The sequence below is a fragment of the Neovison vison genome, chromosome 8, assembly GCF_020171115.1.
Source record: "Neovison vison isolate M4711 chromosome 8, ASM_NN_V1, whole genome shotgun sequence".
Classification (NCBI taxonomy): Eukaryota; Metazoa; Chordata; class Mammalia; order Carnivora; family Mustelidae; genus Neogale; species Neogale vison.
In genome coordinates this window covers 48,285,263-48,302,998 of record NC_058098.1, presented here as the reverse complement: position 1 = coordinate 48,302,998, position 17,736 = coordinate 48,285,263, and the positions used below count along the sequence as shown (strand labels likewise).

At 46.3% G+C, this 17,736-nt stretch overlaps 1 protein-coding gene across 1 annotated transcript; it reads left to right on the top strand.

Annotated features, from left to right (window-relative positions):
- Positions 1-1,987: 1,987 nt before the first annotated feature.
- Positions 1,988-4,450, top strand: CD93 (CD93 molecule). Its single transcript, XM_044263557.1, has 2 exons — positions 1,988-4,006; positions 4,255-4,450. The coding sequence occupies exons 1-2, from the start codon at positions 2,073-2,075 to the stop codon at positions 4,277-4,279; spliced, it is 1,959 nt and encodes a 652-aa protein (XP_044119492.1). The 5' UTR covers positions 1,988-2,072; the 3' UTR covers positions 4,280-4,450.
- The last annotated feature ends 13,286 nt before the right edge of the window (positions 4,451-17,736 follow it).

The window sequence follows — 17,736 nt, the reverse complement described above, 5'->3', positions numbered from 1 at the left end:
ATTCCTCCTTTAGATCCCAACTTCATTGGCCTTCTCCATCAGAGAAGCCAGTCCTACTGCTTACATCCCAAACAGGGCAGTACCTCTGTTGACACTTTCAACTTCTCCTTGTTGGATAGCTACAGCTGTCCAACATGTTCAAATCTGTCCCCTCTAACAGACTTCAAGGGTCATGAAAGCAGGAGTCCCTCCTTTAATCCCAATGCCTAGCCCAGTGCATGGTGGTAGCTTAAATAACATTGACTGGTTGGCTGGCTGGCTGGCTGGCCGGCTGATTGACTGATTGGATGAATGGGTGGATGGATAAATGCATGGATAGATAGGTGAGTGGGTGGATAGATGGACGGGTAGATGGATGGATGGGTGAGTGGTTAAATGGATGGGTCGATGGGTAGACGGATGGGTGGATGGATGGATGGATGGATGTATACAGGTATGGATGGTTAGGTGAGTGGGTGGATAGATGACACCAAAGAACACAGGGGGGTCCTAAGGGTCCGAGACAGGATTCCTGGACTATCTCAAATATCTTTTTAAAATAAAAACATAAGGGACACCTCTGAAGGGTCTCCAACTAGAGTCTGAGATGGGCACCTTATGCTTTGGCAAGGCTGAAAGCCCCTGAGTTCATAACCTCCATGACACCCTAACTCAAATCTCGATAGAGGGCCAATGTAGCAGACATGTGTGCGGTGCCCAGAGCGTCTCGGTAGCTTCCAGCCATTCCCCTCCTGAGTGCTCCTTCTGGTGAATGAGGTTCTCACTATCAATCCAGAGTGCCAAGAATTTGTTGCTTCCAGTGAGGAGGGGAGCTGGAAGAGAGCTGCCACAGCCCCATCTCGTTGGCTCAGAAAACTGATGAGGTCACTGGGGGCTCCCAGGTACCATGCTCCAGGACACCCAGTGTCATCTGCATGCAGAGGCATCCTCTGTTTCCCCCACCCCCCATTCCTGTCTGACTTCTCCTCTCAGATAAATGACGTGTCCCAAATCTTTGTCTCAGGGTCTACTTCTGGGAGGAAGACAGCCCCGATGAGTAACACATCTGTGACTTCAGGAAAAGCACATTTTGCTTCAAGGGCCTTTGATAAGCTGCGGGGAGGAAGGGGCCTGCTGTGGCCGGGATTCTCAGAACTCTGGCCCTTCCTACTAAACCCTGAGCCGGGGGAGGCAGGAAAACAAGTCCAGGGCCACGAGGCCAGAAACATTTTCCTCTTGTTTTTCTGTTGCTTTTTGTGACATTGCCACCTCACAACACAGTATTTGCACTATGAAACCCTGAAAACTGCCAAATTTCATCCCATTTGGGTTAATGTTCTTTAGGAGCTTGGCATTGTGTGAGACAATCAGTCATTCCCACGGCCCGGTTCCTATTTAAAAACTGCCCATCTATTTAAAGTTCACGATGAGGGGATAAAAGAAAAAAGACTTCCAAAGCCAAAGAGAACATGAGATAGGCAGAAGAAAAATCCAGTTTGCTTCTAAAAAAGGCTGAAAATTATAACCATCCATGGCCTCATGTCTTAAGTCTGAGATATATTTTTTTTTTTTTCTCTTCTGGTTGTTTGCAAACCAAAGTGGAATTTTATTATGGGTTACTAAGTGAGCTTTTTCAAGTTCCTAGTTTCCAAAAGTCTCCACTCACTCTGTAGCATGCCATTTAAGTTCTTCCTGCAGATGGGAACAACAAGGGAGCCCAAATAAAGCAGCAGGCATCCCTGAGCTGGAACCTCCTGCTCCCCCCCCGCCCCGACGCTGCCGCATTTCCCCAGCAACTAGCCAGAGACCCAACACAGCCGTCTGACCTCTTCTATGAACAACAAAACCGTGATGAAGGCAACAGGAGTCAGAAAACTATTCACTGCAGGAAGCCCCAGTATCCGGTAAGAAATAAGAAGTGCAACAGTACAGGATGCGCCTTGGGTCAGGGGAATGTGAAAAGCCCTCAGTCTTTGTGTTCTTCCCTGTGCCAGAGCGTCTGCGCCCAAGCCCTCAGTTCTCCTTGGAGCTCAGCTGCGCCTGCTGCGGTCACTGCAGGGCCACCAGCGTCCTGCCAAGAGGGACCCGGGGCCATGATGGCCACCTCCGCCAGGCTGCTGCCTCTGCTGCCGCTGCTGCCACTGCTCCTGCTTCTGGGCCAGCCCCAGGCAGGGGCCCAGGCTCCTGGGGAAGCTGTGGTTTGTGCGGGGAATGCCTGTTACACGGCCCACTGGGGCAAGCTGAGTGCCGCGGAGGCCCAGCTTCACTGCAGCAAGAACGGGGGCAACCTGGCCACAGTGAGGAGTGAGGAGGAGGCCCAGCACATCCAGCACGCCCTCACCCAGCTCCTGGAGTCAGAGGCCATCCTGGCAGCTAGGATCGGCAAGTTCTGGATAGGGCTCCAGCGTGAGAAAGGCAAGTGCTTAGACCCCAGCCTGCCGCTTAAAGGCTTCAGCTGGCTGGGTGGCGGGGAGGACACGTCTTACACCAACTGGAACAAGGAGGTCAGGAGCTCTTGCATTTCCAAGCGCTGTGTGTCCCTGCTGCTGCAACTGTCCCAGCCGTCTCATGCCAGCCATCTCTCCAAGTGGTCCGAGGGCCCCTGCGGGAGCCCGAACTCTCCAGGAAGCAGCATCGAGGGCTTCGTGTGCAAGTTCAGTTTTAAAGGCATGTGCCAGCCTCTGGCTCTGGGGGGTCCAGGCCGGGTGGACTACACGACCCCATTCAAGGCCACCAGCTCTTCCCTGGAGGCTGTGCCCTTTGGCTCCGCAGCTACCGTGGTCTGCGGGGCTGGGGAACACGGTCAGGAGGATTACTTCGTGTGCAGGGAGAAGGCTCCTGATGTGTTTGACTGGGGAAGCTCGGGCCCCCTCTGCATCAGCACCCAGTATGGCTGCAGCTTCAACAACGGGGGCTGCCAGCAGGACTGCTTCGAGGGGGGCGAGGGCTCCTTCCGCTGCGGCTGCCGGCCGGGCTTCCGGCTGCTCGACGACCTGGTGACCTGTACCTCCCGGAACCCTTGCAGCTCCAGCCCGTGCAGAGGCTCAGCCACCTGTGTGCCGGCATCCCAAGGGGAGAACTACACCTGCCGCTGCCCCCTAGGCTACCAGCTGGATTCAAGTCAGCGGGACTGCGTGGACCTGGACGAGTGCCAGGACTCACCCTGCCCTCAGGAGTGTGTCAACGCCCCTGGGAGCTTCCGCTGTGAGTGCTGGGTGGGCTATGAGCCCAGTGAGTCGGGATGTCAGGATGTGGACGAGTGTGCCACGGGCCACACGCCCTGCGCCCAGCACTGCACCAACACAGATGGCTCCTTCTACTGCTCCTGCGAGAAGGGTTATGTTCTGGCTGGGGAGGATGGCACCCAGTGCCAGGACGTGGACGAGTGTGCGGAAACGGAGAATGGCCTCTGTGACAGCTTGTGCCTCAACACGCAGGGATCCTTCCGCTGCGGCTGCCTGCCAGGCTGGGAGCTGGGCCCTGATGGGGTCTCCTGCACGCTGGGACCCACCTCCCTGGCACCACTGCCTGGGCCTCCCCAGGGAGAGGATGCAGGAGATAGAGAGGGGAGAGTTGTGTATTCTCCCACAATGTCTAGGCCCATCGGGGGCCCTGAGGGCACTTCCAAGGAGGCACCCACCACAAAGGGACCCTCCCTTCCACGCAACACCTTTGTCATCCCAACTGCACCTGACATGCTGGCTCCCAGTAGGCCCCCTGCTGTCTGGATGGAGTCCAGCACCCATCACCCCATGGCCACAACTGGCCTTGGGGAGAATACAGATGAGGATTTCATGGCAGAACAAAGCGAAGACGGCACGGACGGACAAAAGCTGCTGCTGTTCTACATACTGGGCACGGTGGTGGCCATCCTACTCTTACTGGCTCTGGCTCTAGGGCTACTGGTCTATCGCAAGCGGAGAGCAAAGAGGGAGGAGGAGAAGGAGAAAAAGCCCCAGAATGCAGCTGACAGCTACTCCTGGGCTCCAGAGCGAGCTGAGAGCAGGGCTTTGGAGAATCAGTACAGGTAAAGGAGGCCTCAGGTCACCCAGAGGGGGCGGGAGGGTGGGCAGGTGCGGGTAGGTGGGAGGGCAAGGACTGGCACAGAAAGCAGGCAGAGTACAAGGGACAGGCATTGTCCAGGCTGTTGGCCCCGAGGCGATCCTGAAGGGCTGTTGCCCTGCCTGGGGTGTGGAGTATGGGGTCTCTCCCAGGGTCTAGATGTGCTCGGCGGGTCACAGCAGCTTCCAATGCTGTCGTGGTTGTTTTCTGTAGTCCGACGCCAGGGACGGACTGCTGAAGGTGAGATGGCCCCAGAGACACTGACAATCAGCCACCACCATCCTCTGACCTTTACGCACCCCGTCACGTCAGAAGTGGGGGACCCACATCCTTCCAAAAGACTGGACTGGAATCTTAGCAAACGGTTGTATACATTCTTAAAAGCCTGACCGCTTGGAATATACAGGTATTTTATCCCGAAGTGGGACCACTGGGTTAGAATGTCATTTTGGGAATTTTGTGAATATTAACAATTCTTACTCACTTATCTTGTCAAATTCAAATGTGACTGATGGCATGACTCCCACTGATTCTGGATCAGGGGTTTACAAGTCAGGTGCTAATGGGGCTCCTTTTGAACTGCTTTTCTGCTCATTGGAATCATCTAAGAAGAGAAGGTGGTCTGCTAATGCTAATTAGGATTGGAATGATTTGTTCCTCTTGGTAGAACAGAAACTAAATCGATTGTTTAATTACATAGTACATAAGAAGTATTTTTTTGTTTTTGATTTTGTTTTGTTTTGTTTTTGTCAAAAGGAACATATTCAGAACTGGAAACATTTCTTTACAGTTGAGTTCATGCATTTTCCCATCACAAGCCCTGCGGAGTTTTATAGTTGGAGTCCCACAGAATGACCAGAGTACACTGATCTGCTTAGGTAGCAAGAACGCTGGGAGTTTTGAAATTGCATTTCCTAGTTCTTAGTGTCTCTAATAGTCTTGGGTTTATTTGCAAGTGAAGTCTGGAAAGTGTGGGAGGAGTATGAAATGTTTTCGAGAGCAAGTACTCCGAAGCGCCTGAGAGAGAAGCCTGGGGTTTGTTTCACAAGTACTTGAATCAATCCATCTAAATGCACTTGTGCTAACACACACTTACCGTTGATGAAGTGACTACGCACAAGGGGAAAAGCTGGAGACGTCTTGTCTCTGGGCGAGTGCAGCCCCGAGACACCTCCCAGGCCACCTGCCTTCCCTGAATGCTGCTCTGGATTTAAATGCTTTGATCATAGATGGATGAAACCCTGAGAAGCCTCTCATTCTGATTACTAAGACTGTGTGAGGGGGATGAGACGCTGAGCTTTGAATGGTGGCATCTTAAGGCATTTTAACATAGCTCACAGCTGGTATTGCTTCTTGAGAACATGATCCTGACTTGTGGCTGTAGTTTGGATGTCAGAGACTGGGCAGTCAGGACACTGTCTTCTTTCTGCTTGAAGAAAGTCTGACACATTTTTCTCTATTTCTTAAAAAAGCGGAGGAGATGGGGGGGAGAGAGGAAAAGAGAATAGCTCAAAATTTGCAACCACAGAAACCACTCAAACTAGTTTTAATTTATTTTTAAATGTTTGCTTGCAAAAATTTCCCTTCCCAGCGTAGTGGTGGAGAGTAATTTCTGCCCACGAAGCTTTGCCTGGGTCACTGAAAAGCTCCTCAGGGATTCACCAGTGGTCAGAGCTGTTAAAACCTGCCTGATTAGCACTGGGAGACCTCAGGTGGCCTGCAGGCTTGTTGCTGTTGCCTTGTAGAGCAGAACGGGACTGTGTTTCCTTCTAGGGATTTCAAAATCTGCCTCTAAGAACCAGGGTGTTCTATTGTTTCTATTTTTGTCTTAAAAACACATCTGTCCCAGAGGCGGACACCTGGGGCAGGAAGAGCTGCCAGGTGCATGGCCCTCAGAGTTGAGTAAATATCGTTTAGCTAATTTTGAAATGTAGGTGCTATATTTCAGGATTTTTGTTTTCTTTTTTTTTTTTGTTTTGAGAAAATGGATAAGTGAAGGAGTAGGTGTAAGGAAAGATGATGCTTTTGGAGGACTTAACAAGGTATTTGGAACTTGTGCTTTTTAAAGACATCTGATATTATTTAGATTTCAGTTGAAATATTGATGCTTAACACCCAAGGAGACAAAGGTTGTAATCCACTGAGCGCAGGACCCTGTATGGGAACCAATTATGCCACTATTCAGATGATTTTAAAGAGTTAGCTGGATGTGTTACTGACAATATCTGCACTTACGTGAAATAAATGCAAATTCAACAACTTTATCTCCAGGCTTTTACAATTTTACCTTGTCACTAGAAGGAAGGAGGCATTCCTACTCTAGGCTTCCCCTAAACCCCTTCTGGACCTGTGGGACCTTTACTGGCTGAGGTCCCAAGTGCCCCCTCTTGTTTTTAGAGTTGGATTTCTTCTCCGGTGCAGCCCCAATTCTGATTTCCATGTTCAAATCCCTCTATGGGTAAGAAAATCTATCCACGACAACATGGGAGACCACAGATCCCCATCGTGAAACATGCAAGGGAGGAAATGGGCTAGTAAATAATTTCTCAATATCCTCTCCAGCAGAATCTGCCCCTTCCTCGGTAGATGTGCCCTGCCTTGTCTCCTGGCCGCTCCTACCAGTGACTAAGATCTTGGAACTAGATGAGCTTAGGCAGTGAATCTGATGAAAACCAATGGCCTCAAACAAATGCTATTGTCCTATTTGATACCTCTGTCATTTTGTCTGAGGGATGTGAATTCCTGCTTGGGGAGATGGGGGCCATTAACTTACTGGTCATTGGCTAACAGTCTTTTTATCCAGAAGCTCCCAGGTGCCTGGGCCATGACGCAAAATAAGAAATGGAAAGGATGGAGCATGGGAAAGTTAGGTTCTGTCAGGTGCAGACTCCTCCGACTGTGTCAGTCAGGTTCTGTCCCTGAACTGTTGAGCAGCAGAAAGGCCAGGGCAATGGGGAAAGGGAGACGACTTTACTTGGCAACAAGCTCAAAGACAGTGGAGACTTTTGTCCAAATAGAATTCCCCATACTTCAATAATTCTAGAATGCTCTTGGAAAAACTATATTCAGAACAAACCCACCTCTTCCCCTCACTCTGTCTCCCAAGGCAGATCATTTAAGGGAGGAGGTCCCCTAAAACATGCAGGCCATTAGGTTCCTTCCTGAATTTCAGGGATGCTCCCTCCTCTTTTTTCTTCTTGTGCACATGTGGTACAGGACAAGCTCCATCTGAGGACTATAAAGCAAAGGTGGGAAAACTATCTGAAAAAGCCTTGGGAATGGTGGACCTGGTGGGGTCTTTTGTAGGGAGCACCCACAGCTGCTCTGCATTGTGACCTCGAGCTGGTGTCCCTTTGGTTCATCCACATGCCTGATTATCACAGCCTTTGACACCTGGCACTGCATAGCCCCACGGTGTTTTCCCGACAGCATAAAGTGGGTGACTCAAGAAGCTTCTGTCTTAAGGACAGAAGGGGTGCAGGCTAACATCTTCCCTGTGATTAGGCAAAAAGGTAGAATAAAAAGCTAAACACGTATGCAGGTGTGTTTATGTAGATGGTACAGGAAAAACTAAGTTGAAAATAAACCTTCTCCCTGAAACACACACGTGCTTGTTGCTATTCTTACATGCCACTCAGGAGCCCCAGTCTGAATACATCCTGATAGGACCTGGGGTTTTATTGCCAAACAACTTTTGGAGAATATGGATGTGATCATTAGCTCATTTTATCTCAACCCTCTTTCCCACAGATATTCTTATGAAAACTAAGAGAACAGAGGTGAGATTTGACCCCCCAAAAATACTTCATTCAAAATAATGCAGTTTTTAAAAGCAAATATAGGACAGCCTTTTCCTATTATTTTTCTCCTTACCTTCTCCATTGTCTGAATCAGGAAAACAGGAAAGCATGGCTTTCTAGCAGCTGCAAAATGGTGTAATGTCCCCTATATTTCCATCACCTTAAACAATAGATTTAGCATGGGAATCTGAGATATGATCCCTGAAAACATCTGTTCCTGTCTGGCTGCAAAAGCTACCGCTTATGTCTGTAGGGTTTGTGGCGGTTGTCAACCAAAAAAAAAAAAGGCTGATAATCAAAATTCTCCATGTGTTCTGTAATCAAATACCATATTCCGTTCCAGATTCCCGAAACTAATACTTGCTGAAGTGCTTTAAAAAAAAAAAAAAAAAAAAAAAAGATTTGTGTTTTGACCTGTTCTCAGAGATCATGCCCATCTATTTTAGGAAGAAACTGTAAATTCTTTCTTACATTGTTCCTCTTATCTGCAAGGGGGCAAGCATTTCCTTTCTACAGATTTTGCCCTCTGTTCTTCTGGGCTGGGTTCTTTACATGCATATTTGGTTGAAGCTTGAATTACGTCGTTCACAAGGCCTTGTTCTGTGATACTTGATGTGATCGCAAATGTCAGTCATCGCTGCACAAACACTAGATGAGATGTTTGTATTTTTAAATCTGTGTATTCGAAATGCGGTGCACTAATTCTTCCACTGTGGGATTTCTTCTGTGAGGCTTCTTTCTGCCCTGGGTGCGACTGTTTCCCAGGGTGGGGAGGACAGGCTTGGCCGCTGCGTCGGTCTTAGAACTCTGAGAAACCAGGGGCATCTCGGGTCCGCCTCAATGAGTAGCCTGCTTGTTGTCCTTTGTGTTTTATGTCACATGCATAACCTAATAAACTCTGGAATGCATTTGTTGTCAACTTGTTTTAATACATTTCATAACAACTCGAAATATATGGCAGAACTTGAATTCATGGTCATTAAACATATCCGTTTCCCTCCTCAAAGAATCGCTTTAAAAAAGTACCTTGCCTGCCCCACTTCTGCATCTTTACCTACGGGTCATGAAAACTAACTCCGGGGCACCTAGCGTGGGGTGAGGGACAAGGATGTTCAGATGGACTAGGCTGCACTGTGTCCTGTTTCTTGGCTGCTGAACCCAGCCAGGCTGGCCTCGATGGTTCCAGAGTTTGTCTTCTGATCCGAGTCTACTCCCCCGTGCCTCTCTGCCCGTTTAGTTTCCTGCATCATTTTAATTGCATGGGGGACACCTGGTGCGGGATTAAACATGCCCAGTTGGTGTGATGTGGAAACACCATTCTGTAATTATCACAGGAGCATTTGCCACCACTTTGTCAGCAAAGCCTTTTCCGTTTGTTTAGCTAATTGCACAGGCAGACCAGATCCCTCCCTGCTTGGCTGCTGAGTCTCACTGTGCCTGAGAGCTGGGGCAGCAGGTGGTCAGATCTGAGTTTGCCTACCTCTCAGACTGTGTGCCTGGCGAGAACAGGGCCTGGGTAGGATACAGTGCTCTGTTGCCATGCTAAGGGACAAGACACTTCTGATAACCATTCATTGCTTAAGGTTAAATAAAGCTGATCCTTTCAGCAGTCTGATCACTAATGAGATACATTTGGAAATTCTGTCTTAATATGAACAACCATGGCCGGCCCCAACCCACCGCCCCACCACACACCACACCACAATGTTTACATCTTTCTCTTTCATACTGAAAAACCTGAGGCCAGTGTTCCCTAATTCAGGAAAAGCCCATGAACAAAAATGACAAATTTAAATTCCTCTTTGCGACTTTTGCTACCTGCTAACTGAAATAACAAATATTAGATACATCTTTCAAATATGAATCTTGTACAAGAAATTCAATGCATACACAGTTCTATTTATTGCACAATACAACGTCCATTTGCAAGAGATGATATGTAGATTCAAATGCAAGACTCACATGCCGTGGAGTTTAACACGAACCAAAGGAACATATCAAGTTCTCAGCTGACTAAATGTACTCAGTAAGAGGAGACAGGGTACAGACAATAAACCCGCAAACTCAAAGCCTCAATGAACACTTCGCAACTTCCAGAGAACCCCCATGTCATCCTTTGTGGAGGAAACAACCGACAGGTAAGGGGTACAAAGGTGGCAAAGTGCAGCAAAGAAACGAAAGAGCAGGATAACCCACGAGGCTGGCAACTAGCCCCAGGGAGCTTGACTTGACAGAATGTTCTTCACGAGGCCACACAACCACACGTCCTCACCTGAGCCTCCCGGCACCCAAACTGCGGCACTGTGAGCCACTTCCCCTCCCTGAAATCTTTGCGCTGGGTTCTTCTGTGAAGTCTGTCACCATTGACTTGGATGTCGATCTTCTCCTGTGGTTGAAACTGGTCCACAGAATTCAACTCTATGGTAGGAAGGAGGGAAGGGAAGCAGGAAGGAAAGAGAGGGAGAGAGGGAGAGAGAGAGAGAGAGAGAGAGAGAGAGAGAAGAATGGAAGAAAGGAAAGAAGAAATGGGAAAAAAACACCAAGAGAAAAAGCAGAAGGAGACGAAGGAAGGAAAGGAGAGAGAGAGAAGAGGGCGTGGAGGATGACTCTGATGTGGCCTGGGTCACTGGGTCACCATTCATACATCTCAGCTTTAATCTGAGATGCTCGGGGACCACTTGTCCTCAGGGCCATCTCTAACTTCCTGGACCACACTTGCAGAAGACAGGGCTCTATTTCCACTGAGCTTGGCTGAGGACCAACACCCTCTGTATCATGTTCTTGCCACCTCTTCCTGCAAAGCACCGCTTATCTCTTCCTCTTCATGTTTTATGCCTGTCCACATAATTCATAGCATAACGTCTTAAACTGGGTCGATGCCTTCTGTGCTGTAGAGATCCTTCTGCATTCAAATATCCCACGGAAATACTGAAATTTGTGAGGTAGAAGCAAATAATTGTGCCTTTTCCCTTCTTCCCCCAAAGATTATATCAGAAATCAGGGGTTTCACTTCCTTGTCAAAATAGTCATCTGCACCCCCAGGAGCTGACCCCCAGGTATCCTAGCCCACCTCACGGTGATATGGCTTTGTTGACTTCCTCACATTTCTATTGCTTTTGTTTTCTACTTAAAACTGTATGGTTAAGGGACTGATGTGTATTTGGCAGATTCTTCACAAACATGAAACTTTCTGAACATGAACCTGAACCTGAGCATGAACATGAACATGAACTTTCTGAACATGTTTCATATCCTATTTTGTCTATTACAACTGATATACCTGATTATTAGTTGCATTTGATGAATACTTTTTCATTTTTAAACATTTAAAACATTTCAGCTTCCTTGTGTCTCCTTGCTTTTCTCTGGCAAAAACGAAGCTGGATTTCACTCTCTTCCCCCCCCCATCACCCCGCCCGACTGTTTATTCAATCCAAAGTCTGTCCTTTAATGGGAGATCTAACCTATTCACACTTACTGAGATGACCAGTGAATTTGCAGTGGCTTATTTTGTACATTCTATTTATCAACTTTTCTTGGTGCTTCTATTCTCTATCAGTTATCAGCTTGCTTGACATTTCTTTGTCTACTTCTCTCTCTCTCTTTTTTAAGATTTTATTTATTTATTTGACAGACAGAGATCACAAGTAGTCAGAGATGTAGGCAGAGAGAGAGGAGGAAGCAGGCCCCCTGCTGAGCAGAGAGCCCGATGCGGGGCTCTATCCCAGAACCCTGGGATCATGACCTGAGCCGAAGGTAGAGGCATTAACCCACTGAGCCACCCAGGTGCCCCTCTTTGTCTACCTTTCCTTTTAATAGTATGGAACTCTGTAAGAATTGCTTGTATTCTTCAAGCACTTCATTTTAATTTTTGCCTCCCATCTTCAAACCTGTCCTTCTTCATCAATATCTAATGTTAACTCATAATTATGCCCTTCTCCCTGGAAAAAAAATAACAAGAACCATAGCAATCTGTGATTTCTTTTCTCTTCTCAAACTACACCAACCCCTAACACCATCACTCACTTTAATTGCATCTGAATTTTAGTGTTCGATTTCTACACTTTTTTTTAATCAATGCCTGTTGAGATACTATGAATTTTACATGATCCTTTTCTCTGTTCCCCCACCCCTAATTCCCAGCGCTCTTGCATTTCATGAGAGTGGAGTTAACTACCAAGTGTTTTGGTTGTTTAGCTTTTGTCTTTTTCTGCGGGTGCCATCAAAGAGTACATTTTTGCTGCATCCTTGCATGATTGGACATAGTTCTTTTCCCTGTCGAATGATGGCTTACCTGGATAATGATTTCTGTAATATATAGACCTTTCTTGATTTACAATGCGGTTGCATCCCACAAAAGCTATTGTAAGTTGAAAATACTCTAAGTTAAAAACCATTAAATACACTTAACCCCTTAAACATAGCTTAGCCTAGCCTGCCATAAACATGCTTGGGCATTAGCCTACAGTTGGGCAAAATCATCTGACTCCAAGTTTATTTTATAAAGTGTTATAAATAGAGATAGTGTTAACTATCTCGTGTGATTAATGGAATCCTGCACTAAACGTGAAAAACAGAAGAGTCACCAGCGCACCATTTGTTGGCCCCTGTGATGGCTTGGCTGACTGGGAGCTGCCTCAGCTCAGCATCATGACAGAGGATCATCCCACATATCCCTAGCCTGTGAGAAGATCAAAACTCAGAGTGTGGTTTCCACTGAGGGCATGTTGCTTTCAGACTGCCAAGAAGTCCAAAACCCAAGTTGAATGATGGTAAGTTGGGGGCTGCCTGTAAACTATTGTCCTTCAGAACGCTCGAGATGTGAAGCCCTTGCTTTCTCTCAGGGGCTGTTCCGGATGCTAAGACTATGGTCAAGCGGTTACTTTCCTTCACAAGCAATTTGTTTTCTTTCCTGTTCTTTCCCTGATGCTTCTCTCACTTCAGGTGTGCCGATGTGGTCCTTCTTCGCATCCTGCCTGCTCTAGGCAGTGACTCCCATCTCAGGACTCAGGAAGGTGCTTTATTCTGGTGTCCATGCGCGCACACACACACACGTGTGTGTGTGTGTGTGTGTGTGTGTGTGTGTGTGTTGGGATCCCCTGGAATCCCCTCAGGGCATGCTAAAACCCAGAGAACTGAGCCTCAGTTCAGAGTTTCTGAGTCAGTGAGTTTGTTATGAAGTCCAAGAAGTTACATTTCCCATGGGTTTCCGGGTGAAGCTGCTGCTGTCACCAGCCTAGAGATCTGCATCACCCCCACCCCCCACCCAAGCTTGGAGAACCTCTGCTTTATTTGGTTTTGGGTAATTTTCTTCTCTTACTATTGTGAGTATTCCCTTTTGTCCATTCTGTTGATTCTCTTGCTCTGGAAACAATTTTGTGATGGTATTCTTTTCTGGTCTCCTGACTTTCCTTCCAAGCTTTCCATCTTTCTGTCCTCCTCCAGTGGGTTATAGAACTCTTCCTTCTCTCCAGCCTCCCAGGGACACTTGCTCTGCCTTGCTTTCTTTTTTTCCCAAAGCACTGGGTACCTTCTAACATATTGTATAACTTCCTTTCACAATTATGATGCATTACTTATAGTCTCTTTATATATGCAAGCTCCACAAGGGCAGCGGTCTTTGCTATGAACCAGGCATCTAGACAGGGCCTGACATACAGTGGTGTTCAACAAATGTTGAGTGCATGGGCGGCCAGGGGTATTGCAGCAATATAACAGGCAAGTTGAGCCAACGCCACCCCCGGGTGGTCATGTTTGCACCCTTGATGTCTGTGACCACTCTCTCCCAGTAGCCACAGACCAACAACTGCCCCCCCACAGTCTGCTCACCCTAACCCTGTCTGACTCAGGTGCTGTCCATACTCAGGCCTTCACTATGGCTCCCCTGGACAGTCGCCATCATGTCTGCTTGGCTTCCAAGCTCTTTCCACTCTAACTCCCAGAAGCAGAGCTGGAGACAAGGATTTCAAAGCAAATACTTTATTGAGAAGTCCAAGAAATTGTGATAGAGTCTTGTAACCATGGAAACTCTAGGAAATGTTATAAAACACAGCAGAGTCATTCCACCTGCAGGACAAGGGAACCAGGATATTTATACAACTCCCATCCATAACTGGTTAAGGGCTATTCCCACCGTTGGTAATGAGTAATTCCTGGCACTTCCAGACAACCCAGCATGTGGGCGAGGGGCTGGGGAAGCCATCAGGTACAGGGACAAGGACACAGGTGGGTAGAATTTGACCCTGCCCATGGTGAAAAGGCTAAGGGCTGTGGATTGAGCACTAACAGCATCCTCATCTGTCCCTACAGGAAATCGAGGCACTCTTTCCTTCCTCTATAGCTCATGGCCTGATTTCCCCAGGAGGAAGCTGGGCCCAAGGAAGGGCTTTTCTTTCTGGATTGCTATAATCCAAATCACTTAGTTTCTCGAGTGCTGGCTCAGAGGCCACATGCCTGTGTATTCCTAAGAGATGATAAGGTGCTGGAGGGCAAGGACTGAATCTGTATCATGCATCACACAGTGCTTTGCACATAGCTGAATAGCAAATATATTTTTTTATAGATTTTATTTTTAGAGAGAGAGAGAGTACATGTGAGAGGAGGGACAGAGGGGGAGGGAGAGAGAGAATCTCCAGCAGACTCCCTGCTGAGAAAGGAGCCTGACATGGAGCTCAATCTTACGACCTTGAGATCATGACCTGAGTCAAAATCAAATGCAGATACTTAACCGACTAAGCCACCCAGGTGCCCCAAGTTGCAAATATTTTTTAAAATAAAGACCAACTGAATATGTTGTTTCATATGACATGTTATTAAAAGCACGTACAGGAAACCAATCATTTAACCTCTACTACTTACCTGATATAGAAGTAGTATTTACTGAGAAACAGGCACTATTAATATTCTCACTTTATAGGTAAAGAAGTTGACAAACTTGCCCATGGTCACATGGCTGCCAGCTGATGAAGTACAGGTGGGATCTTGCGGTGTCAGTCTTAATCACTGGGTTTCCCTGACTCCCATTATAGTGAAAGGGAGGTGCCTTTCTAATAGTGCCAACCAGCAACAAGTTAGACTGGTTTTCCTCTCAGCCTGTTCAAGATAGGGAAGGTGGAGCACTCAGCAATGGTGGGTGGTTTTAATATTATCTCATGTCCAAATGAACATACTCAAGCTTATGGACACCCCTAATACACACACACACACACACACACACACACACACACACGTTCTAGGGCTGGAACTGCTCAAAAGCTGCCTGCCATCCCCAGAGAGAATGGCATTCGCACCCCACCTGTAAATCCCACAATCACATCCTCATTGACTCAGAGTGGTCATCCTTATTCTGTCTTGAGCAAGATGTCATGTTTGTGTGTCGACCAGATATTCTTCAGCAGGTGGATGGGTAAAGATTGAGGTTTACCCATCCGGTGGAATATTCTTCCTTGAGAAAAGGAGAAGACCAAGACATCTTTTGATATACACGATGACATGGGTGAATTTCAAAAGTATTGTGTTTTGCAAAGTAAACCAGACACATAAGAGTACACACCTTGCATGATTCCATTTCTGTGAAATTCTAGACTGGGTAACACAATCCTATTGTCCAAGAAAGTAGAATAATGGTTATATGAGAGTGGGGGTGAGGTTTGACCGCAAAGGATCTTGAGGGACCCTTGTGGAGAAGAATCTTCTGTCTTGATTGGGTGGTGGTTACTGAGTGTTGATATTTGTCAAAACTCATCAAACCATACATATAAAATGGATATATTTTATCGTACGTAAATGACACCTCATTAAATTGATTTTATTTTGTATTTTATATTTATTTTTAAAATTTTAATTCCAATATGGTTAACACACAGTGTTACATTCATCTCAGGTGTACAATATAGTGATTCATCAATTCTAGACATGACTCAGTGTTCATCATGCTAAGTGTACTCTTAATCCCCTTCACCTATTTCAGCCATTCCCACCCCTCCCCTCTGGAAACCACCATTAGGTTGATTTTAAACTCTTGCTTAGTGATGTTATAGATGAAATAAAGGTTTACAAGCTGTGATCTGCATTTTTTATGGAACAGGGAACCATGAGTGAGTCAGACTTCTTTATTTCAGAGGTAATGAAAAGTGAATGACTGAAGTTAGCCTTGTAATGTACGAATTTTCTCCGTTTTCTGTATCTTCTTGCTCCCCCAAGGAGTGTATCCCTTGGGCAACCAATCCTCTCTCTATCTTCCTCCAAGACAGCACAGGCATTACTAATCCCCTTCATTTTCCTGACCTCCATCAAATAGTCAATAGCACCATGAAGAAAGGGGCTCCCTGTCTGTTTCCTGACTCTCCCTCACACAGAGTATGGACTTTTACAACTCACATTGTTGGATTATTTCTTTTACCACCCCTTATCTTCCTGAAAAACATCTAACTACATTTCCTTCTTCAACATGATCAAGTCAAACCCTACCCTTTTGATTTAAACCATGCACTTTTAGGGGAGTGGCTTTTTATTATGGGAACAACTTTCATGTTATTAAAATTCACAAATAAAAACAACCTTAGAAAATCTCTTAGTTACTGCAGATGCCAAGTTGAGAGTGAAACCAGTGTCAGCAGTAAAGTCATGGCTTTTCATTAAGAGGCTTTTTCCATTGCAGAGGAGACCAGAGGCCCAGAATGACTTCTTTAATACAGAGACTGGATTTGATGTTTAATGGTTTGTGGTTGAAATTAAATGTTATTTGGTAACTTCAGCTGCATGTTGAAGGTCTTCAACATGAGGCATTTATCTTTTTTGAGCATAGGAAAAGATGATTCATTTAGACCATGTTTTTTCAAAATCGGAGTCACAAGGTCTGGAATCAACTCATGGGTTAGCTGAACAAACAAGAAAACAAACCAAAAATACATAAATAAATAAATAAATAAAGGTTTGCTGGAGAAATGAGGTTCATGAGAGGTTTCCAGCTGTAGTCAGCTAAAAATTCATCTCTTGGGGCACTCATCTCAATTTATATATGTATTTGTGTAAAACAGATACGAATTATAAGTAATTCTTACATGAATGCAAATGAATCAATATCTGTTCTGGGCATGTGATGCTGGTTCTACTTGTATGTGAGGGGAACTTGTAATATTTACCCGTGAATTTGCCTGAATGTTATAAAGCCTAGTTAACATGATGCTTATTTCTCTCCATCACCAGAGCTCAAAGGTGGGGGTTCTGGGGCTCCTGCATGTGCTCTCAGGGGCTTTCTATCTTTTTGGTCCTTCATCACCAGCCTGTGGGTTTCATCCTTATGGGTATGGCATGGCCCACTACGGCAGTCCTTTTTATTTTCTGTTTTAAAACATTGAATTAAGGGGTGCCTGGGTAGCTCAGTGGGTTAAAGCCTCTGCCTTTGGCTCAGGTCATGATCCCAGGTTCCTGGGATTGAGCCCCGCATCAGGCTCTCTGCTCAGTAGGGAGACTTCTTCCTCCTCTCTCTCTCTGCCTATTTGTGATCTCTGTCTGTCAAGTAAATAAATAAAATTTTTTTAAAAAACATTGAATTAAAAAATTATATGCAGAAAAAGGTACCAATGCCAATGATACAATCTGATGAGTCTTAAAAAACGTATACACAGCATAACTGCCTTTCCACTCAAGACACAGAACGTGCCACCATGTGGCACAATTCCTGGACTCCCTTCCAGTCCGTTCTTACCCCAGAGACAAACACCCTTCTGCTTTCTACTACAGCGGGTTCGTTTTGCCTGTTCTAGAAACTCATATTGATAGAATCAGAATTTATCAGGTTGAGGCCTCTCATTTTTGTTATTTGTTTTCTGCCTCTTGTGCCTGTGTGCTTGTCTTTCTTCTCTTTTCTTGTTTTATTTTGGGTTAATCAAAT

Coding starts and splice junctions, on each gene's coding strand:
- CD93 (XM_044263557.1), top strand. CDS start 2,073: ATGATGGCCACCTCCGCCAGGCTGCTGCCTCTGCTGCCGCTGCTGCCA. Junction 4,007..4,254: donor GCTTTGGAGAATCAGTACAG/GTAAAGGAGGCC, acceptor TGTTTTCTGTAG/TCCGACGCCAGGGACGGACT.